A 25,034-nucleotide genomic window follows, 5' to 3' on the forward strand; every position below is an offset into this window, starting at 1 on the left:
CAATTTTGCTTATAACTCGTTTTTCCTGACTCAAATATGAAAGGCCAGCTCACACTATGAGACTTTTGTATAACTTTGGACAAGTATACAAGAATCAAGACCCGTAGCGAACAACAAAAGTATTTTAAGAAAACCCTGGTATTACAAGAGAGACTACGAATTATGACGTAAGCTTATTTAAAACGATACAGTACGAGCGGTAATGGTAGGCGGAAAATTGCGTAGCTTTTCTCACGTAGAATGTCATCTATCCTGAGCGGAAACCGTCTGTCCGCTCCGCGTATGGTCATAAGGACTAACATAGATTCTATATTTTGTATTACTTTAAATGTCTGTGTATCTTTAGCAATCGTTGTATAGCTTTTATATTTCTAATAACAGGATAATTTAATATATCTACTCCGAAGTAGAGCTTGCGTGAGGGAGCTAAATAATTGGACGAATGTTTTGCCCCATTCTAGAGGTCGTGCGTTGGTCTGACCAGTAAATTAAACAAGTAAAAACACTTTTTATAAACTTTTTTTTTTAAATATGAAAATGAAGAATCGCAAAAATTGTAGATGAAGAATTACCAACTCAACACCTCATGCATGCATATTTATGACATAAAGATTAGAATGACGTAATATGAAGCACTATAAGAATATATCATTGACAGCTGTTCGTACAGCAGTAGTGTATTTTGTGGCGTAACGGTTATTGCTCTGGTTCGAGTACTGCCAGCAAGGAGACATATAAGTCAGTTGTAGGATCTTTTGTGTAAAGCTCTGTCTACAATATGAAACTACTAGTACAGCAGTTGACAAAAACAATGTGACGTGCCCAAATATGGTAGTGATATACCCAAATATGGTACTGACATCGTGTCCATACGAGAACATCACATTTTTGTAAATTGATAGTGTAGACAGAGCTTAATATACAACATTAAAAAATTCAAACAGAAATAAAAATGTATAGCTACTACATAAACACTGTCTTTATTCTATTCTAACAGAATACAAGAGAGTAGCACATTGGTATCACCTTATAACCTGTCATTTAAAAAACCCAAGTCAATCGCTTATTATTATTCCAAGGTGAAAAAAACTGTCAATGTATATACCAGGTAAAGGCAACAGTGTAGAGAGAGTGCCCTCTAACAAAATCCTTCATTCTCAATTTGCAATGCTTTATTTTTTTGATTACATAATACAGTAGTTCACAAATTACTATTACAGTCAGAAAAATTGTAAAACGCAACCACAAATTTTGATGCAAGCTCCAATAGACCGATAGATTCAATATTGTAATGAACTATATACCCAGAGTGGGCTTACATTCGAGTCTGTGCACTATATAAAATACAATGGAATTTATCCACATAAATATTTTGCATGAAAAGTATTCAATATTGTAATGAAATATATACCCCAGAATGGGCTTACATTTGAGTATGTGCAATATGTAATCTATATTCAAAACATGCTTAAACAGTATTTTATAGCATATTTAACAAAGCAATCAAACGAAATGATACTACAACAACGATATCACAGTTTAAATTTTAAAAGCAACTATTCTATTAACTATTATATTCTTAACTGTTAACTGCAGTTTTTTCTTTTGAGAATAAAAAGCAAAAAAAGGTTAACATTTAATTTAACAAAACAATTACATATTTTATTTCATGATAGGTTTGAAAGAAAACTCTACACCACCCAATGGCAATGAAGAAAATAACATTCTTATCGTTAATATTCGATAAAATAATTGACGAAAATGTGTTCAACACCAAAGAATAACTAATATTGACATATTTATTAGTCTTATTTCATAAAAAATATTATTTCAAAAAAAAAAAAGAAGTGAAAATAAATGGCTGACATTAATAAATGCGCATTTCTATTCTTTTCTAAAACCAAGATTTATAAAAATGTAAATAAAATACAAAATTGAATTCTACTAAATCACTGTACAGGGTAAAGGTAAGAAATAAAATATCTTTAAACTTGGTTTTCGCGAGTTTTCTTAATTTATCTATATCCATGGCAATGGTTTGTTTACTTGGTCTCCTGGGATGATGATGATGATGCACCTTCAGTGGTTGCCATGTCAACAGCAGAGCCTGCATTCTCTACTCCTTCTTTCTTGTCTTTCTTTCCATCAACTGTGTATATAAAAATAGTTGCGTGTGTCAATATACAAATAATGATTGATTAAGAGTTCAATTATTGCCATTCATCATTCATTAGTTCCAAATAATGAACAACAGTGTTTTCAGAAGTTATTTAGGCTATTAGTTCATGTATGACACTTACCAGGCTCTTTGTCACCTCCTTCGCTATCGTCACGTCGACGTTTACGGTTCGTCTTGGTGGAGTTGCGCTGTGGCGGTGGTAATGGCTCCATACCTAGAACCTTATGCACTTGACGGAACACTATCAGCCTCAGGGCATGCTACAATATTTAAAGTATTATTTTATTGCTAATGTCAATATAAGATAACTGTATGTGTATAAAGATTTTAGATATTAATGCGTTTAAATCGGACTGCATTTGTATCTTTACCCAGTAATACTTTATAATTATGTACCTAGTGTTATACTATATATTTTTACTTTGTATTTAATTTTACTTGCTTCAATTTTAAAATTACATATTAACAATGGTGATCTTAATGTTAATCTTAACATTTTTATCAATATATCACTACAAAGTGTTATCAGAAAATAGTGTCGTGTACAGCATGGGGAGTAGTATACAAATGATGTAACAGCTACCTGAGCACTTGCTGTGATATCCTCCCTCTGCTGGTTAGTTAAATGTCCAAACGCATCTGTTGCATCCTTCTCACATGGGTCATACATACCAGGCCCTCCTACAAAGGTCAATCATAGTGTGTAATTAATTTCTTAGTGATAGGCTAGAGAAGTTAAATTAATTTATACAGTACAGTAAACTGTAATATATATGCATAATTTAACTATGTAAGATGAACTAATTTATAATTAACTAAAATGTACTTATAAATAAAAAAAAAACTTATATAAATATAAAAAAATTATAAATAATCAAAAAATGAAATAAAAATATTGCAAAACAATAATTATTATGGAAACAATAGTCAATACATAAAATAATTACAGAAAATTATTAAATTCATAGCAAACACAATTATCATAATATGCTCATAATTATAATTTTTCCATCCATGGGAAATACACTTTTTTCTAATCCAGACATGTGTAAAATGTGGCAGTTACTGTGCTGCCAGACTTTAGTATAATTGTCCTTGTTGCCTATCAAAACATCTTACCTGGTAAGATAATCCCTCCAGCTATCGCTTCAAAGATACGACGCAGAGATTCACCAGGGGTCAAAGGTTGTCCAGCACTGGCAATTACTCTCTCACAGAGAAGCTCCATAGGCTATTGAAGCGGAAATAACATACAGTAAAACATCAAATACTATCATGTTTAAAAACTTTTTTTTTCCATGTAACCACATATACACACCCATTTCCCCTCAAGATGTACACCAATTTCTTCTTCCCCATCCCCAGATATACACACATTTCCCCAAGATATACACACATTTCCCCAAGATATACACACATTTCCCCAAGATATACACACATTTTCCCCAAAGATATACACACATTTTCCCCAAAGATATGTTACTGGTATTTTTTTAGTTTCCTTGTAAATAGACCTATTTTACCTACGCTGGACGCACCTTCATTCAAGAAGTGTGCCACTGTTTCAAAAGTGTAGCTTCCAAATAAATTATTATTATACAACCATTTCCCCACCCCAAGATATAAAACCATTTCCCCACCCCAAGATATAAAACCATTCCCCCCCCCCAAGATATAAAACCATCCCCCCCCCCAAGATATAAAACCATTCCCCCCCCCCCCACCAAGATATAAAACCATTCCCCCCCAGATATAAAACCATTCCCCCCCCCCAAGATATAAAACCATTTCCCCTCCCCAAGATATAAAACCATTTCCCCTCCCCAAGATATAAAACCATTTCCCCTCCCCCAAGATATAAAACCATTCCCCCCCCCCAAGATATAAAACCATTCCCCCCCCCCCAAGATATAAAACCATTTCCTTCCCCCCCCAAGATATAAAACCATTTCCTTCCCCCCCCCAAGATATAAAACCATTTCCTTCCCCCCCCCAAGATATAAAACCATTTCCCCCCCCCCCCAAGATATAAAACCATTTCCCCCCCCAAGATATAAAACCATTTCCCCCCCCCCAAGATATAAAACCATTCCCCCCCCCCCAAGATATAAAACCATTTCCCCCCCCCCCAAGATATAAAACCATTTCCTCCCCCCAAGATATAAAACCATTTCCTCCCCCAAGATATAAAACCATTTCCTCCCCCCAAGATATAAAACCATTTCCTCCCCCCCAAGATATAAAACCATTTCCTCCCCCCCAAGATATAAAACCATTTCCTCCACCCAAGATATAAAACCATTTACCCCCCAAGATATAAAACCATTTACCCCCCAAAGATATAAACCCATTTCCCCCCCCCCCCCCCAAGATATAAAACCATTTCCTCCACCCAAGATATAAAACCATTTCCCCCCAAGATATAAACCCATTTACCCCCCAAAGATATAAACCCATTTCCCCCCAAGATATAAAACCATTTCCCCCCAAGATATAAACCCATTTCCCCCCAAAGATATAAACCCATTTACCCCCAAAGATATAAACCCATTTACCCCCAAAGATATAAACCCATTTCCCCCTCAAGATATACCCTCATTTCCCCCTCAAGATATAAACTCATTTTCCCCTCAAGATATAAACCCATTTTCCCCTCAAGATATAAACCCATTTTCCCCTCAAGATATAAACCCATTTTCCCCTCAAGATATAAACCCATTTTCCCCTCAAGATATAAACTCATTTTCCCCTCAAGATATAAACCCATTTTCCCCTCAAGATATAAACCCATTTTCCCCTCAAGATATAAACCCATTTTCCCCTCAAGATATAAACCCATTTTCCCCCCAAGATATAAACCCATTTTCCCCTCAAGATATAAACCCATTTTCCCCTCAAGATATAAACCCATTTTCCCCTCAAGATATAAACTCATTTTCCCCTCAAGATATAAACCCATTTTCCCCTCAAGATATAAACTCATTTTCCCCTCAAGATATAAACTCATTTTCCCCTCAAGATATAAACCCATTTCCCCCTCAAGATATAAACTCATTTTCCCCTCAAGATATAAACCCATTTCCCCCTCAAGATATAAACTCATTTTCCCCTCAAGATATAAACCCATTTTCCCCTCAAGATATAAACTCATTTTCCCCTCAAGATATAAACCCATTTTCCCCTCAAGATATAAACTCATTTTCCCCTCAAGATATAAACTCATTTTCCCCTCAAGATATAAACCCATTTCCCCCTCAAGATATAAACTCATTTTCCCCTCAAGATATAAACTCATTTTCCCCTCAAGATATAACCCCATTTCCCCCCAAGATATAAACCCATTTCCCCACAAGATATAACCCCATTTCCCCCCAAGATATAACCCCATTTTTCTCAAGATCAAGATATACACACATCCAACAAAGATATAAACAAAAATGCTAAAGAGGCACGGAAAAAACTAAGTTAAAATGAATGTTGGTAGCTGGATTGCAGACTTCAACAGTAAATAAATGTTCTATTAAATGCTGAACTCTTTACTAACTGTACATAATCTAATTTGCATCACACCCACTTCTTACACTACAGTAAGTCTTCAACCTCTGTATAGCAGGTGGTTTTCAGTGGTGTCATATTTAAGACTTACTAACATAAATGGCTTAAGGCAAAGAACTTATAACACAAGAATCTCCTGTTCGTCCAAAGCGTGTAACAATTTCGAAAGGCATTGTAGGATAGAATAGAGCTAATGGGTGGCGCCATTGTGAGCCATACAGTAGCGTGCCCTCATCAAATTAGAAAGTAAAAATCATAGAGGGATAGAGTAATTGAAAAGAAGCCCATCAAAGCCTTGTCTACACTATCAAACTTTATTTGTCAAAAAAGTTTGATGTGCACATAAATGGTACAGTAGTGCTATGCTTAAATATGGTAGTGATATAACATCATCATGTCCATATATGGACACATCACTTTTTTTTTGACACATAAAGTTTGATAGTGTAGACAAGGTTTTAGAGTCCTAAAAAAGCTTGTCATGGGCTCCTTTTCGAGGTTATACGTTACTGTATGCCACTAGACCCAGCCTAGCCTAGATTCAACTTACCCAGCCATTGAGTGGAGACCATGTTGGAATTCTTTCACACAGATCTCGTAGCACACGTATGATGATAACGCAAGATTGAAGACAGTTTGCCCTTGCCTAAAAACACAAAAAAGTATGTCCAGCAACATTAATACAAATCCACAAGCCGACAATCTATGGTATGGTTATACCAAAACTAACTTAAATCATTTGTATTATAAGCAATTTAAATTCAGAACATAAATGACTTATTTTATTGAACGGTATATTTTAAGTAGTATGATTTCATGCACTAAATACAAAATAAACATTATAAATTAATAATGAAGATCAGCATAATAACACATGGTCTCCTTGCTAAGATCATATGAAACTTGCACACCTGTAGCTGGTCACATTTGGGATGTATTGGGGTTGCATTGTGTAGCTTCTATTAGGAGGTGGACTACCTTTGTGGGATGGGGTCTTTAATTGTTGTATTACACAGGGATGTATTGGGGTTGCATTTTGTAGCCTCTATTAGGAGATGGACTACCTTTGTGGGATGGGGTCTTTAATTGTTGTATTACACAGGGATGTATTGGGGTTGCATTTTGTAGCTTCTATTAGGAGATGGAATACCTTTGTGGGATGGGGTCTTTAATTGTTGTATTACACAGGGATGTATTGGGGTTGCATTTTGTAGCCTCTATTAGGAGATGGACTACCTTTGTGGGATGGGGTCTTTAATTGTTGTATTACACAGGGATGTATTGGGGTTGCATTTTGTAGCTTCTATTAGGAGATGGACTACCTTTGTGGGATGGGGGTCTTTAATTGTTGCATTACACAGGGATGTATTGGGGTTGCATTTTGTAGCTTCTATTAGGAGATGGACTACCTTTGTGTGATGGGGTCTTTAATTGTTGTATTACACAGGGATGTATTGGGGTTGCATTTTGTAGCTTTCTATTAGGAGATGGACTACCTTTGTGTGATGGGGTCTTTAATTGTTGTATTACACAGGGATGTATTGGGGTTGCATTTCGTAGCCTCTATTAGGAGATGGACTACCTTTGTGGGAAGGGGTCTTTAATTGTTGTATTACACAGGGATGTATTGGCGTTGCATTGTGTAGCTTCTATTAGGAGGTGGACTACCTTTGTGGGATGGGGTCTTTAATTGTTGTATTACACAGGGATGTATTGGGGTTGCATTTTGTAGCTTCTATTTGGAGGTGGACTACCTTTGTGTGATGGGGTCTTTAATTGTTGTATTACACAGGGATGTATTAGGGTTGCATTTTGTAGCTTGTATTAGGAGGTAGACTACCTTTGTGGGATGGGGTCTTTAATTGTTGTATTACACAGGGATGTATTGGGGTTGCATTGTGTAGCTTCTATTTGGAGGTGGACTACCTTTGTGTGATGGGGTCTTTAATTGTTGTATTACACAGGGATGTATTGGGGTTGCATTATGTAGCTTCTATTTGGAGGTGGACTACCTTCGTGTGATGGGGTCTTTAATTGTTGTATTACACAGGGATGTATTAGGGTTGCATTTTGTAGCTTCTATTTGGAGGTGGACTACCTTTGTGTGATGGGGTCTTTAATTGTTGTATTACACAGGGATGTATTGGGGTTGCATTGTGTAGCTTCTATTTGGAGGTGGACTACCTTTGTGTGATGGGGTCTTTAATTGTTGTATTACACAGGGATGTATTGGGGTTGCATTATGTAGCTTCTATTTGGAGGTGGACTACCTTCGTGTGATGGGGTCTTTAATTGTTGTATTACACAGGGATGTATTAGGGTTGCATTTTGTAGCTTCTATTTGGAGGTGGACTACCTTTGTGTGATGGGGTCTTTAATTGTTGTATTACACAGGGATGTATTGGGGTTGCATTATGTAGCTTCTATTTGGAGGTGGACTACCTTTGTGTGATGGGGTCTTTAATTGTTGTATTACACAGGGATGTATTGGGGTTGCATTATGTAGCTTCTATTTGGAGGTGGACTACCTTTGTGTGATGGGGTCTTTAATTGTTGTATTACACAGGGATGTATTGGGGTTGCATTATGTAGCTTCTATTTGGAGGTGGACTACCTTTGTGTGATGGGGTCTTTAATTGTTGTATTACACAGGGATGTATTGGGGTTGCATTATGTAGCTTCTATTTGGAGATGGACTACCTTTGTGGGATGGAGTCTTTAATTGTCGTATTACACTGTAATTGTATCTTGGTCATGGTTGGTTGATTGAAGAGACATGTTTATGTCTTAACAGGAAAGAATTTATTTTATGAAATAAATTTTGAATGGTATATTTAAAAAACGTATATTTGGAGGTAAAATGATTTTTTTTTTTTAATTTGAGGTAGACTTTTGGAGGATGTTGAATTTAAGGAAAAATTTATTTTTATTTATTTATTTTTTTTAAATTGAAGGGAAATTGGTAGTATAAAGTCAATAAATTTACTTGCCATTTAACAGACATAAAAAATCCATATTTTTAAATGTAGCAGTAATGAAAGTAAAATTATGTACATGTTAACCTTTGTTAATGTACATTTAAATTATTCTGTGCATGTATACATTTAGGGTCAAGATAAATCAGGTCATTCGCAGTAATTATATTCGTTACATTTTGTGTTGTACTTGGTTAACATGCCACTCTTTAGGTTCAAGAGATCAAACAAGCTTAACTAAATTGATGCTAACTTTACCTACCTTTAAATGTCTGAATATACAGTAGTAACTTACACAATAATGACTTTTTGATTACTTGATTTGACATCAAAAACGACGAAGCGCTAGAGCATGACAAACACCTGCACATGTTTACAGACATATCTTTGTTGTGGTAACTTCAGCGACTACTCAAGAAATAAGAGCGGTTGAAAAACCTGTTTGTGAGCATGCTCAGATGTCTGTCACGCTCCAGTTCTTTTTTGTCTTTGCTGTATCTAATTACTGTATACATGCATTCGGCGGGATAATTTCTAAGCATAAACTTTTCAAAGTTATGTCAATTTGTTACAAGCCAAATCAGAGCACAAAGCACTAACTGAAAATCATAGGGGAAAGGTTAATTTCCACATGAATAATTCATACAAATGTCCATATTCTGAAATACTGTTGAATATTCATGTTTCAAATAAAAAAACACAAACTAATGAAGGTCAGCTCAGAACCGAAAATTGATGGAGTGAATTTAAATATGTATTTTATTAGTTATTAGTAATTTAATATTAACAATCAGAAAACCACTATGATAGTTTTGGTACGTTTTTGGGCCTCAACATTAATAGTTTTCAATTAGCATTTTGCTCTGATTTGGTTTAAGAAGACAAAGTAACACAAGAGAAAGAAAATACACAAAATTGAAAATGTTGAGAGCGAACCTGGAACCACTTAGCATGACGTAAAGCGGCAAGTGCATCAAGGCATTTCTGCCTGTCCAGTACATCCGGAGGATCTTTAGTGGTTTCTATGGTATAACACAATAACAGCAGGTTGGAATGGGTGTTTGACCAACTGACCGCTCCGACTGCCTCCAGCCACCTGGCTAGGGGGCAGGTCGCAATAGACACGAGGATACACATAGGGGCATGGTGACTAGAATTTGAGATTAAGATTTAAGACTTGATGGAATAAGAAAATTTTTAATCTGGGATTAAGTATTTTATAATCTGGGATTAATTAATTTATCATAATCTGGGATTAATTCTCTTAAAATTTTTATTTTTGTTTATATTTTGTTTTAAATGTGGAAAATGAAAATCAATTTAATATAAAATTTATATTGATGAGTATTTTGGTTTTACCATTAAATAATAATTAATAAAATCATTTTTATCATACTAATTAGACCTAAAATAACTGGTTATCCACATTTGGCTAACCAAATCACTCTTGTGATTGTTTATATTAACATCTCAATGTGTTCAGATTTTATTATGCATTAACTTCCAATATTAATACATAAATTACATTTCTTATTCCTTGTCTACAATATTAACATGTTTCTATAATGTTTAGCTTGATTAATAACAATAAAAAATTAAATTATTTAATTTATAATCTTCAAATTAATATTTAACTTATTTTCTTTATATTAGTGCATCTTGTGCTTTTCTAAGGGTCTTACAACTACAGAAAAAAATGTCTGTAAGATCCATGCAAATGTTGCCGAAATTTTGCTAAATAAAAACATGAATTAAGGAATAAACAATAAGTTTAAAATGCGCATCACGCCACCCGTGTCCCAAGTGTACACATTGCGACAAGCAGTGTATATTCTGATTGGTCAAAAATCCTCCAGGTTTCTGCGAAGAGTCTTGTTGTAAGAAGGCTTTAAACTGAGTAAAAAAACCAGAGGCAAATATCGCCAGCCAACGAAGTTGACTGGCTGTTAAAAATCTGAAACGACAAACTACAAAAGCTGTGACAATCGTAGGAGCCTGTGTCGGGACACAATGTTCATTCATGTACTGTTTATGATACACACTTGTGTTCAAATGAACAGTCATGTTCAAATGAACACAGGCATGTATTGGTTAGTAAAGCAACCCAATATGTTCTTGTGATCATTTGTTATAGTTAATCTAGGAACTACCAAGGACAAACAGACGTCGTATAATTGCTGATTTGAAGAAAGTTTGAGGACACCTTTAACTTAAAAAGTAATTTGGCTGTATATTCATTAAAACTCTTGGATCTCAGAATTCTCCCAAAATAAAATCATTTTTTGTCTTGGATTTTTTTAATTTAGTCTTAAGCACATAAGTTAAAACTTGACCCAATTTCATGGTAAAAGTGTTACAGAAGAGAACACACTCAAAAGTTCATTTCATAATTCTAAGAGGAATATGCTGTGACTTAATATGATAGGGATAGAATCGGGCCTTTTTTTTTAGGTGAGCAAGTGTGATCACTCACCTAACACACTCCTAAACTGCCCTTGAGGAGTGTGATTTACAACACACTTAAATTTGGTAAACTTCTACACCCCAAAATATAAACGGCACACCTACAGCACCCCTGAATGTATTGAGGAGTGCAATTTGTAGCCCACCTACAATCTCAAAAAGACAAGGTCTGCAGAATGTATAACAAAGGCATCACATGAACACATTAACTTGCATGGTAAACTAGTCCAAAATGAACAAGTGTGGCCATAGGCTTCCTGTATTACATGTCAGGTAATTTCATTTTTAACATTTTCATAATGTTATATTGTTGTTCTACGGCGACATACAAGATATTCAAATTAAAAAGCCTTCTTTCATTAAATAAATAAATAAATTCACTTCTGAGGAACTTTACAAAATATAAAAATAATAGTTTATATTTAAAAACAACAAAAATATTTAATCATTTTAATTGCCTCACTTCATGACTACTAAGGAGAAAATATACAAAATAATAAAATACAATAAAAAATGTCGTAAACCAGGCTACATAGATTTATAACAGAAATCTAGCAACTTGGTGGGTTAACTAATCTATTTTGTAACACTATTGAATAGTGATGTGGGTACTTAAGCTCTTGAAAAAAAACATGACATAATGGCCATTCAGCAAAAACACATGATATGAATGTGCTTTCCTGATTGGATGATGACTTAGCCTCCATCAACCAGCCTGCATGAATTAAGGCTCATTTATAAAATAATTAAACTTTAATAAAAACAATTAAAATCATTTGAAAGGTTCCTCAGAAGATGATAAATAAATAAAAATCCAAAAATATAAAAAAGTGTTAGTATTTCACCTGAAGCGGTTTCACGCATCGCTGGAGAGCTCAGTAATATCTTGATTGATGTTTTGATCTCTTGGTCGGTAGTAAACACAATAATAGCAGCTTCTTCAACACAAAGTTTAATATCAAATTTACCCTCGGTTTCCTAAAAAATAAAGGTAAAGCTATTTATTCTGGTCCTCAAGCGTAACTGACCCACGACACCCACCAGTGCAGCGCCTACCAGATCAACACACCTACAGACAATCCCCTACCCTTTTCGAATAGTGCATCAAGTTCTTTAAGGTGCACTATTTGTACACGGGACCAACGGCTCTACATATCAACCAAAAATTTAATCACACTGACACTGTCATATACTTACAGCAAGTCTCTTAGGCAGGTTATCTGCTACACGTTCCAGTAGCGTGCGAGTTGGTTTCTCGGAGCATAGCACCACAAGACTCATGTTGAGATCTCCACGTAGAAGTAAGCCCTTAGCTAACACGCCTACACGCATCACTCCCTTAAGAGCACGTGGGTTTGCTGGCTCTTTCCTATAATGTATAAAAGAAAATTGTATTATGTGGACTAACATGTTTTAAAACAGATTTCATTATTTTACACTCATTTAGCCTTGGGTATCAAAGGATAGTAGACAATAGATGGTATATGGTACGCAATATTTTTAATGGTAAAAATGTATATGGGATCTTTTTGGCCCTAAAGTCGGATTTTGGGAGAGTGTCTAGTTATCAGACAGTGATTTAAGTATTTAGAGGGCCAACTATACTACTAAATTCAGTTTGATGAATTTCCATAATTATCATTGCATTATCTTTGATTACTTACTCTTCTTCTTTCTTCGACTCTTTGTCTTTGTTTTCTTCTTTTTCTTCAGTTGCAGTCTCCTCCACCTCCACTTTCTTCACCTCTGCTGTTTTCTCCTCTTCCATCGGCACTCCTGGGTTGTCTGCATCAGAGATATAGTCTGAAACCAGTTTCAACGACTTTTCACAACATGTGACAATATTCTGCACAGCAGCCAACTAAAGGTTATACAAGAAAAGAAAAACAGTTACACAAATTCATATAAATCACATTTCTCTTTTTGTACATTAGACTCTGTCTACACTATCAAAGTAGTTTGACAAAAAAGTGTGATGTGCCCAAATATGGTAGTGATATGGCATCATGATGTCTATATATGGGCACATCACATGTTTTTGTAACATACAGTTTGATAGTATAGACAGAGCTTTATACAAGCTTTATGAAAAAATAAATTCATCTCACCTACAATTGAGTGTTTTACTGTATTGTTTTAAGCTCTGTCTACACCATCAAACTTTATGAGACAAAAAAATGGGATGTGCCCATATATGGCACCATAAAACTGTTTTTGTAGTGTTGTCTAGTTTGATAGTGTAGACAAAGCTTAAAGGTTTAAATGGCAGATAAACACTAGTAAAGTAAGTTTTGCTGTATCCAATTTAAAAAAAAATAAAAAATATGAGAATGTTGCAAATTTCCAAATATATAGTAAAGTTGGGAACATCAGCTTATACTTTTGTTTCAAAAATTTCCCCCAGGATCCGGACAATATGACTATTTACCTCTTCTTCTGTTGGGTAGATGGATGCATGTTTGGCCATCACATGACGGTCAATAACTGTATCTGGTCTCTTTGTCATCATGTCATGCATCATGGGAGGCTTAGGCGGAACAGGTCTGGGATGTGGAATGCCGCGGCGACGCTGCCATTCAAAGAATTCCATCTCTTCCTCGTACTGTAACCGCTCTTCCATGAAGCGTTCTTCTTCAAAGCGTTTCCAGTATACATCTTCTTCGTAACGTCTGATAAATAAATTTGGCATATATCAATGGAACATATTACATGAAACAAAACTGTTTATAAACAAAAAGCTTGCCCATTCAACATTGCTGAGATTACACACGCCGAGGAGTCAACATTGTCGTTTTGTATGGTGTGTGCCCCCGGTGTGTGTAATTACAGAGTTCTGCTAGGAAGGGAAGGGGTAAAGCTCTGTCTACACTATCAAACTTTATGTGACAACAAAATCTGATGTGCCCATATATGGACATGACGATGTCATATCACTACCATATTTGGGCATATCACTACCATAGTTGGGCACATCACTACCATATTTGGGCATATCACTACCATATTTTGGTATAGTGTAGACGGAGCTTAAAAGAGATGCAGATTAATATACCTACCTCATTTCTACCTGGACTCGCATCTCTTCATCGCGTCGTCTCAAGAACTCATCTTTCGCCATTTGTCGACGCAATTTCTCTTCATGGAACTTGCGAACGCGAGCTGTAGGCTTCACCTCTACTTGATACTTGGGGTCTACCTTTTTCTATTATGGAAAAAAAAAAAAAAAAAAGAATTTTTATACTGCCGATTACCATATGGTCACTTTATATTTCATCTCCTTTCAAGAATAATCTTTAAAATGATTATATTATCTTTTTATTCAACAAATTTATTATAGTAATTTATTATAACAAATGATCTAATCTAATGGTAACGTACCTTGTATTGGAGTCTGTGACGGCGACCTTTCATGTGCATCTCCTTAGCATTGGGGTCATTGAACTTACACTCGCAGAGTTTACAATTGAAACTAATCACTTTGCCTGTCTCATTCTTCACCTCCTCTACATAGTCCTCACCAACGGGTGTGATTTCTTGCTCAAAGAACTCTTCAGCCATCTTATCTACAATAACAAAACAAAGAATCAATATCGAATGTTTGTAGTCACTGCTAGTAGGTTATGCAATTTTAAAACATATTTATATAATTAATTATACTTAGTTACTTATATAACTGCAAATCAAATAAATACAATTGTGGTACTGTGTGCAATTTGGAGTTCTGTAGGATAATTTTAAAACAAGGGCTTGCAAACACTAAGGAAGACCTGCTCTCACATACATATGATGTACAAGAGACGAGCACTGGTATGCAGAGAGATGTCACCATGGCAGATAGGAAGTATGGAGGAATCTAGTTATATAAGTTCGGGTATGTCCCGGACTAAGTAAATAAGTCAGGATAATTTTGGACTATTGTAACATTCTGACATCATGTCAACAAAATCTCTCTCCAGCTCTTAGATGAATTTATACATATCAGCAGGGAATAATTTCGCCAGTGTAGCATAGCAAAAAGCTATACAAAACAACCTTTTTGCTACAGATTTTTTAATTTGTGTAGCAAAAAATACAATACAAAACTATGTTTCTCGACTCAAAAATCAGTTTGATTAGCAATATTGCTAAACAAAATTTAAAAATGAAATTTTCCCCTGATCAGTTAAGCCTGTTTTCGTGTCGACGTTATACGATGCTATCTTTAACAATAATCGGCAATCTTTTACGTGAACATTGAAATGTTAACGATTTACAGGAATAGGTACTAGCTATCGTTATCATTTCAACTTGATCGTTTTCAAATGATCGTCAGTGAATTGTTAACGATCAATGACGATAACGTCGACAGGAAAAACAGGCTTTAATTCGGAGACACCATTACTGTATTTGAATACTCTATGTTATTGAATAAAGACATTTAACATGGATAGGAAACAACTATGAGTGAAATATATACAATCATTATAAATGACAGGAACATAAACATGGTCTATTCAAATGGTATACAGTAAAACTTACTATCAGTAAGCGCTGGTACAGGAGAAGTTGCTGTTGGTGTTGCTTGGTTACCAGCAGCCTTTGATTCTGCCGCCTGCTTCTTCTCCGCATCAGTTGCAGCTGTCATAAGTTTTGTTCCTCCTACAATATCATAAACAAAGTAATAGTACATTTTATGTAAGGTATGTGCTTACAACTTGAACTCTGTCTACACTATCAATCTATATGTAACAAAATAATGTGATGTGCCCATATACGGACACGATGATGTCATATCACTACCGTATTTGGGTACATAACACTGTTTTTGTCAAACTAGCTTGATAGTGCAGACAGAGCTTTATAGGGTATATTTGACCCGGCTGTTTTGAGCACCTGAAACTCTGTGCGGTTTATATTCAAGCGGTGGGATTACATCATTGCAAAATGTTTGCGAGTGACCAGTTGAATATTATGTTATTGACCAACATCCATCTTTTCAGCATGTTTTATTACTGACCACAGCTTATAATTGGCATAAATGGAGTGGCACTTAAGTCACATTATCATATAACAAACAACTAAATTATTGAAAGAAAATCTTACCAACAAATGCAATCTTGGGTGTTGTCAGTTGCTTAGTAACAACCTTAGGCTTCTGGGCGGCATTAGCCCCCACACTTGTACCAAAAGTAGAAGTTGATGCAGTGGTCTTCATTGCCGCAGCCTTGGAGCCTGAAGCAGTTGTTGTGGTGGAACTACCACCCACTTTCACTGGCTCAGTAGACGGGATAGGCTTGCCTAGTTTAGTGTGTAGCTTTAGAACCTACAGAAACAAAACAATTAAATAAAGAAATGATGGTGGTGGTTTGTGGGAAGGCTCCCACTTGAAGGCATAGTTCATGGACTATACCATTTGTGGAGAGGGGATTCAATGAACACTTCTACTTTTTGAGTTATATCTCGCTCTTCGAGTAGAAAGGCTATTGTTGGTTTATCCAGGTAAGCTAGGCATAGAAATAGAATAAATATTATCAATCCATTCAAATAAACAAAATAAAAGTGTTTATATGATCTTAATTGTAATAAATATGCACCTGTATCAACAGTACACTTGTACTGAATGTGTAAATTTGTTTGAATCATTTAGTGAGTGAGTGGTCAAGCGGTTAAGACAGTGGAACTGAATCATTTAGTGAGTGAGTGGTCAAGCGGTTAAGACAGTGGAACTGTAACACCTTGTCATATTAGCATCAGCAAAGGTTCGAGCCACACACGCTTCATGGTTCTGGTGGTAGCAGATGTCTTTTCGGATAAGGACTATAAACCGTAGACATCTGGCTCATGTGCACTTTAAAGAACCTAGTACAGTTTTCACGACGAGTAGGGGGCTACCCCGGTGTACTAGTATACACACAGTCACTTCATCATAACTCATCAAGAAGGATTACGGCAACCCTTTATAAATAAGGTGAAATAAATAAGCATTTACTACATACTTTTTGATGCTTAGAACCCCTGATATGAGCATTGTAAGCATCCTGTCCAGTACAGGTCACATCGCACAGTTCACAGCGTAGACTGTGTGTACCAATGCGTTGGGAAGGAATTGGAGTTCCCGTCTTAAGTTGAGCTTCTTTCTTCTTGTGTTTCTGACCCTCAAGATGTTCACGATAAGTCTGAAATAAATGCAACAGTTTGATTTGCTAACTCTGTCGCTGATTGTGTTTTTTTAAATCATTTTATTAATACTGTTTTGACTCTCCGAGTGATAGTTACCTAATAAAAATACAATGGGTGCATTCATTCTAAATACTTTACCCAGGTAAGTTGGTTACCTTTCCAATTAAGTTAGAGATAACTGGTCCAAAAATTAACTTAGGGGTCAATTAACTAAGCTTAAACAGTCCCAATGAAAAAATATCTCACCTGGGGGCCAGCACAACTAATCTTGCAAACTTCACAGTAGTGGATCTGTGGCTGTTTTGGAGGCTGTCTATCTTTTTTCACTGGCTTTCCAAATTGATTCTTATTCTTGTTCTGCCATGGTTGACTGCCCTTAGCAACCTGTTGTTGCTGTTGGTAGTAGTTGGTTGCTGCCGAGTAGACAGCGGCATCATATCCAGAATATGTACTACCTACAATTTTTAGAATAATCAATCAAGTTTTTTTTAGTGAAGAAGCTTTTTGTTGTTATATAGTTATATACGTATGATGTAGAAAAATATAAATATCCGCAGTAAAAAAGTGCAGCCCAGTACCCGACACACTCCCTATGTGCTGTTCCAATGTAGTTTAAAAGTAAAATTCCGGTACTTTTTATGTGGATGTACAAAATAGCAACAATTTTTATAATGGAAAAACGTATTCTTTCTCTTAGTATAGATTAGTATTTGTGAAAAAAAAAAGCACAATTTCTAAATCCGTTTTCAACAAGCGAAATCTACTGACAAAACTATATATACTGTACCTCCAGTAGTATAGGTAGTGGCTGCTGTAGTTGTGTATGTAGTAACTGTAGTGGGAATAGAGAATGTGTATGAAGCAGCGACAGTCTTGGGGTGTTGAACAATTTTAGCTGGCGCAGGTTGATGAGTGCCGAACCCACTACCTGAACTGTATGCTGCCGATGCTTTCACTGAAACTAACATAACAATTTGTTATAACTTTTGGTACATATAATTTTATAATAGATTTAATTCAATTCGACATCATTTACTTGGCAAAATACCAACACTTGTTTTGTATGTTGATTTCCAAGAAAATCAATATACAATAATGTCATAAAAGCTTATTCAAATGTTTAGTTATATGTATCTTCAATATGGACCAAATTAATATTATATACAATTTCACTCAGTTTATTAAAACGTAGACAATGGCACACAGAAGATCTAATATGTATAACGCAATGTCTACATTTCTGAAAGTAGTTATTAAGAGATAAAATCAATAAATTCAATTTTGCAAAGAAATAATGTAGTGGGGTGAATCATTAGGTTTATATTCACCCAGTTCTTTATTTATTAAAATGTTGACAATGGCATATTGAACATCATGTAGTTTATGAATGCTCACGTCTTTGAGACTGTACAAATACAAATAAAGATAAGATAAATTAAAATTCAATTTAACCAAAAAATAATGTAGTAGTCAGCCATGACAAACAAACAGAAAACCATAAATGTTATTTGTCAAGATTACCTGGGGCAGCATAATAGCCATCAGTAGAGGAATGTTGCTGTGTTGTTTGCGGTTGATAATAAGTTTGTTTCTCGTAAGCTGGCGTGGCAGAAGCCTGGCCATACGACGAAGCATAAGTTTCACGGAATGCTGGAGTGGAGACTACTTGAGCTGCATCTTGTCTTTGTGTTGCACTACGAAAAACATATTTTATTTATTTTTAATGTAAATATTTTGCATGCCAAGTGGACTGCGGTTGTGTAAATGTATGTAAAACACAACATTTATATTTTCTCAATTCTTATAAATTCATTTAAATTGTTTTTTTTCTTTTTAATGTTACTATGACTGATGTACAATTATTATAACAAAATATATTCATATTTTCAACACTGTATATGGCATGCAATTTTAATCAAAAGATTTTATTTATTTATGTATTAACAATATTTAACCAGGGTGGCCGAATCAGTCAAAAAGACTGGTCTCTCTTGGGGCCCTGGGTATAGTACATTTAAACTAAAATATAAAAATAACAGTAACACAATAAAACTTAAACTACAGTAATGCCTTAAAGTTAGACAGTCGGGCAGCAAAGTGGTTGACCTCGCGAATTATTACCAAATCAAAATTTGAATTGCCGCCATCTTGGAATCGCGATAAAGCAAGTAGTGCGGAATTACAAAATGCAGCAAAAAAATGTTCAATAACATTTAAATAGCATATTCATACAATTAAATTTATATTAATAAAATTCAACTAAGGAGTTTACGAAAGATAGGCTACTTAAGAAATACTGCCGAGATCGGTTCCCCCACACGGCGTAGGGTACCGCAGTGCTAAGGGGCCTAGGTAGGAAAAAATCTGATTTTACCCGTTAAACATGCTTGAACCAAGGCCATTTTAATATATATTATCCAGATTATATATCAAAACAAACCGATAAAAGGATTTGTTGATTTGCTTCTGATGAGAAAAGTGCCGGATTCATTTCGCTGACGGCGAATGAATACACGAATTTTCGCCATTTTCTAGCACTAGCCTTGGGTATCCAGACAGCTGATAACGATTATATTCGATTGTCCAGACGTCTCTGCTACTGGTGCTCAATACTACAGTATGTATTACCATGGACCTATAGGTCCATGGTATTACTGTACATATAGTACTGTATGTTTAGTTTTTGCTTTCTTTATGGCAAAATAAATATCTAATTTTTATTATTGCTTATTTTCCTTTAACTTTATCCAAGAAGTACATATTATTATATATATGCATATTACAGTCAAGTTGCAACTGGCACGAATCCACTCCACTTTGGTTACTAACTAAATAATTAATACAGTAGTATAATATCATTTAACTAACAAACAAATTAACAAGTTAATAAATTAACCACCATTAAATAATTTTATTTACACAAAAGTATTTTACATACAGTATAACATGTAATTGTAATATCTTGTTTACATCGAAGTAAAATATGCCTATCAAACTATCTTGCTCAGGCTAAAATATCAAGTTATATATGTCAATATTTGAGTTAAATCATCGCGATAATAAACATTTTTATTTATTTTTTTATTTTTAAAGACATCTGTTACGTACATCAATTTACAAATATCAAAATAGGATTGTTTTTGCAGCACAAGATGAATCACAAGTCGGATAGTTTATTCTTAGAAACCTGAAAGAAAAAAAACACCAATAATGAGCTATTCATAGTTAAATAATTTTAATGTCAACTTTAGTCATCCTAAATTGTGTCGCCATGATCACTACTACTATACTGTATATATAAATATCATACTATGTACGACCATCCAAATTACCTCATCCTACATACAGTCCTTCCTAGCCTAGGCTACATTACTGTATTGTCATTACAAACCTCCAACAGCCACAACATATTTTCTTTTCTTTGGCAAAGAATTTCCCGTAATATAGTCCTAAATTAATTAAATAAATTAAAAGGTCTAGGCCTAGGACTTTCTTTAAATATCCGACGATATATATCCATAATTCAGTGGATATAGATTCAACATTTTAAACATAATATGGCTTCACATTGATTATAATAAGCCGGCGATATGCCACTAAAAACTAGCCTGCGGCCCTCTCTATCCCTCTACAAATAGCACTGGGTTTCCGTCAAATGGGCTAGCCTAGGCCTAGATAATACAAGTTGGGTACATTTTTTTACAACCAAATAATCTACAATTATATTGCAATATTTACCAAACTAGCACCAAATCCAAAATAATAAAGCTACTAATAACATATTTTGGTATATTAACTGGTTTAAAAACGGATTGCACATAGTGATTTTGAAGGATTGAAATTACTCAACCACACGGCCTGTACTAAACATACGAATCCAAGATGGAGTCTGCTTAGAATATATCCCCAGCTTTGAACGGATATTGAATCCGTCCCACAAGCTGAACCAAGCTTAAACTTTCAGAAAAGATAGATTAATAACCTAATAACCAACCACTAAGTTTTTATAAAGGTTCCGTGCTGATGAGAAAAGTGCCGGATTCCCTACGAAACCAAACAAATAAATCATGTAGCCTACCTCAACGAACACCTCCATCTGCACTTTTTTCTTCAATAAGCTCTGTCGTCATTTCCTGGGCTATTTATACCAAAATTTTGTGGCGGGAATAATCTTCCATATTAGGAGTAACAATTTCCAAATATAGAAAGATATAATTTAACCCGGATGGTGGAAATTGCAGCAGATTTGTAAGGGTATTCCCATGCAAAATGCTTGCCGCGAAGTGAAAAGCGAACCGGAAGTCACTATAACTTGGCGATGCTCAGTGACCTGCGCAGTTAAAAAACAGCGTTTTAACGGTTAAATGAGCACTTTGCTGCTCGACTGTAGATAGAAACTTGTATTCATTTAATATTTAAATATTTATCACTTTGCATTATTTAATGATCTACTATGGTACAAAACATATCTCAAAATTGTAAAATTTTGACAATAAATTAGACTTGTAACTTGTTGTATCATAATCTTACCCATACGTGTAGCCTCCTCCGGCAGCATGGGTTGGTTGGTAGTTAGCCTCATAGACGGTCGCAGTGGATGCTGCTCTTGGTGCCGCTGTAGCAGTGGCATAGGCAGGAGCTTGATGGGTTTGCTGTGCATGTACATAGCCAGTATGCTGAGCAGGTTGGGCAGCATAGGATCCTGTCGCAGGCTGGGCACTGAAATAATTGGTCAAATTAATCAATTTTTCTTCAAATGCGTGGTTCCCATTCATTGGGATGTGAGTGCAACACAAGTAATAACAAAAAAAATTATGAATATAATTATGAAAAAAGGCCGTTGATTGGTCGGTAGAAAAAGCTGATAACAGATAATCATGCACATTTTTCCAATCATCTGTACTTATAATATATAATATTTAATAATAATATATTATTTAATAAAATTAATTAAGTAAGTTAATTAATGTTATTAAATAATATAATATTATATAGGCTATACTAGGCCTATAATATAAAGGATATTTATACACTGGGATATAGGAATAGCATAGGCTAGCGGGATCCAGTCAAGTCGCCCCATCGCAAAGTCGCCCCATACAAAGTCGCCCAATACAAACTCGCCCCAAAACAAAGTCGCCTCGGCACAGTCGCCCCATTACAAAGTCGCCCCATCGCAAAGTCGCCCCAACGCAAAGTTGCCCCAACGCAAAGTCGCCCCAACACAAAGTCGCCCCATCGCAAAGTCGCCCACGGTTTTATTTCGGAAGTGCCGCCGCTAGTAGTACGCTGTTTTAATCATATAGCGGTTGCGTTTGATATCGATTGCGTTGTTACTTTGGTCGCGCTAAATGTCGTATACATTATAATGTTTATCCTATTATATACATAATTTGTGTTTTAATTTTTATTTTACAGGTTTTAATGGAGTGATGTGCTTTTTAAAAATCATTAAAAAATAGTCCCTTGTTTGAAAGTTCTAAAAAGATTTCGAAAAGATTATCCCTGATTTATAGTTTCGAAAATGTTAATTTAATATGATTTTAAAATTAGTTACCAGAGCCACAATTACGAATCTTTCTTCAACCTACTCGTGGATACCAGCTCATTTTTTAGGGATAATATAATAAGTGTATAAATAGTAGGCCTTCGTATATTTACAGTAGTTAAAACAATAACAGCGTTGTAAGACAATAAATGTTATATAGGCTACTTAGGCCTATTGATCATTTTGCATTTATTGACAAGTTATGTGTCTATAGTTATTTAATTTTAATTATGACTTTTCAAAATGAAGAAATAAAAAAAAGGGGATTTCTTCGCCGATATGATCGTTTTACACATGCAGGTATTTTAGTAAAATTAAAACGCTACATTTTGACCATGGAAAAACCATCGTACAGTATGATTATCGTGTGCGTGTTTTTTAAAAAGGGGAATCCCCGACGGGCAGCAGAAAGACGTAGCAGCTGTGAGAAGGAAACAGATACCAGAAGGAGCAGCTCCGATTGGTTTCAGAGAATGTTTCAGATTGCGAGTCGCTTTTTATTCAACAGCAGAATGATCATTTTATTGAAGAAATTCTTTTCAACCCTTTTGGTTATAGAACATTCTAATTATCATGCCTAATAAATATCCTCATATCGGGTGTTTATTTAATTTTAATAAACAAGACAGTGAAGAGGCACGGAATAATACGTACACGGACGTACGACGAATACACACATGCACGTCATCATTTACGACATATAGTGGCGATATGATGCAATTTTATAATGGATATAATGATGGGATTGCATTTCCAGGCTTATAATCAATGTTCATTGTAATACTATGTATATAATAGTAAACTGAATGTTTATAAATAAATTGTTTTACCTAATTTGTTGCATATAAAAAATAAAAGACACAGACGTAGCCTACGTTCCCTATAAAATATTTCACATTTAAATTTATGTACTGTTAAATGACATTATGCTGAATAATAGGCTTACTATAATCTTAAACTATGTTTACAAATTGTCATTTTTAAGGCACACATCTTTCTCTCATCATAGACCTCAGTGTAAAATAAAAACCAATTATTAACATAGGCCTAATAATAATAATATTCATCGACCAAAGTAAAAATAATCTATCGTATAACATCATTTTATCGCGACCAAAATTAAACTCCACCGATTTCGAACGCGACTGATATCATCGTAAAACGCCGACGGGGTTTCCCCATCTTCAGATGGTGCGTTGTAGTGCGACAACGGCGGAGTAATTATGGGGGTTTCCCTCTCTGGTGAGAGCTAGCACTTTAGTGCGACCGCGGAGTGATTAGTTGGGGGCTTCCTCTCTGATGATTGGGGAGCGTGCCGATCATGTGACCTGAGACTACATGGCGGGGCTTCCCCTTTTATGCCTACACGTTCCGTGTTATTTTGTGTATCATTGCGACATTTTACGCACTTTTAAACTATTTTTTAACGTTTTGGGGCGACTTTGCAATGGGGCGACTTTGTGTTGGGGCGACTTTGCGATGGGGCGACTTTGCGTTGGGGCGACTTTGCGATGGGGCGACTTTGCAATGGGGCGACTTTGCAATGGGGCGACTGTGTCAGGGCGACTTTGTTTTGGGGCGACTTTGCGATGGGGCGACTGTGTATGGGGCGACTTTGTATGGGGCGACTTTGCGATGGGGCGACTTGACTAGCATCCGCCATATAGAATAGGCCTACACTGTTTGGCTGGTGGAAACAAAAGTAAAACAGCCACATCCAGAACACTGACTGTGTAGTCTGTATGTTCTTTCCAAAGAAAATCTAGCCAGAGGGCGCCTCAGTTTTTACCACGCTCACTGTACCCCAGGCTACCTTGGCTAGGGCTAGCTTGCTTGCTACTATAAAGCTAGTAGAGGCAGGCTAGCCACCACACCACTGCTGGCTGGGCAAAAACTGGCACAAATATTAAACCTAAATTCACAAAATATACTTCAAGTTGTTCCTGAAAAATATATCAAAACATCATAGTTAATTATATTACAAACCTATACTGAGTTCCGCCATGAGTAAAGCCAAAATAACCACCAGAAGCCATTGCTTTTTTTTCAGAATCGTAAAAACCGACGAGCCCCACGCGCACGACACACTTTCTCAACAAAAATATTAGCATACGGAATAGTACGATCTATTCCGACAAAAGCCGAGTTCAAGTAA

General features: G+C 35.5%; 1 protein-coding gene across 2 annotated transcripts; it reads right to left on the reverse strand.

Annotated features, from left to right (window-relative positions):
- Positions 1-955: 955 nt before the first annotated feature.
- Positions 956-24,976, reverse strand: LOC140062213 (zinc finger RNA-binding protein-like). Of its 2 annotated transcripts, XM_072108316.1 has the most exons (20): positions 24,866-24,975; positions 21,862-22,050; positions 18,853-19,025; positions 18,119-18,292; positions 17,578-17,786; positions 17,148-17,327; positions 16,255-16,474; positions 15,691-15,810; positions 14,551-14,735; positions 14,229-14,374; positions 13,601-13,841; positions 12,837-13,033; positions 12,370-12,541; positions 12,018-12,150; positions 9,646-9,731; positions 6,285-6,380; positions 3,299-3,410; positions 2,763-2,860; positions 2,301-2,439; positions 956-2,149 (listed from the first exon to the last, which is right to left on the reverse strand). In XM_072108316.1, the coding sequence occupies exons 1-20, from the start codon at positions 24,913-24,915 to the stop codon at positions 2,043-2,045; spliced, it is 3,027 nt and encodes a 1,008-aa protein (XP_071964417.1). In that variant the 5' UTR covers positions 24,916-24,975; the 3' UTR covers positions 956-2,042. The 2 variants fall into 2 exon arrangements, with proteins under 2 accessions (XP_071964417.1, XP_071964418.1); XM_072108317.1 differs by lacking the exons at positions 956-2,149; positions 2,301-2,439; positions 2,763-2,860; positions 9,646-9,731 and having other exon boundaries at positions 24,866-24,976.
- Positions 24,977-25,034: the final 58 nt, after the last annotated feature.

This window comes from Antedon mediterranea, chromosome 11 (assembly GCF_964355755.1).
Source record: "Antedon mediterranea chromosome 11, ecAntMedi1.1, whole genome shotgun sequence".
NCBI lineage: Eukaryota > Metazoa > Echinodermata > Crinoidea > Comatulida > Antedonidae > Antedon > Antedon mediterranea.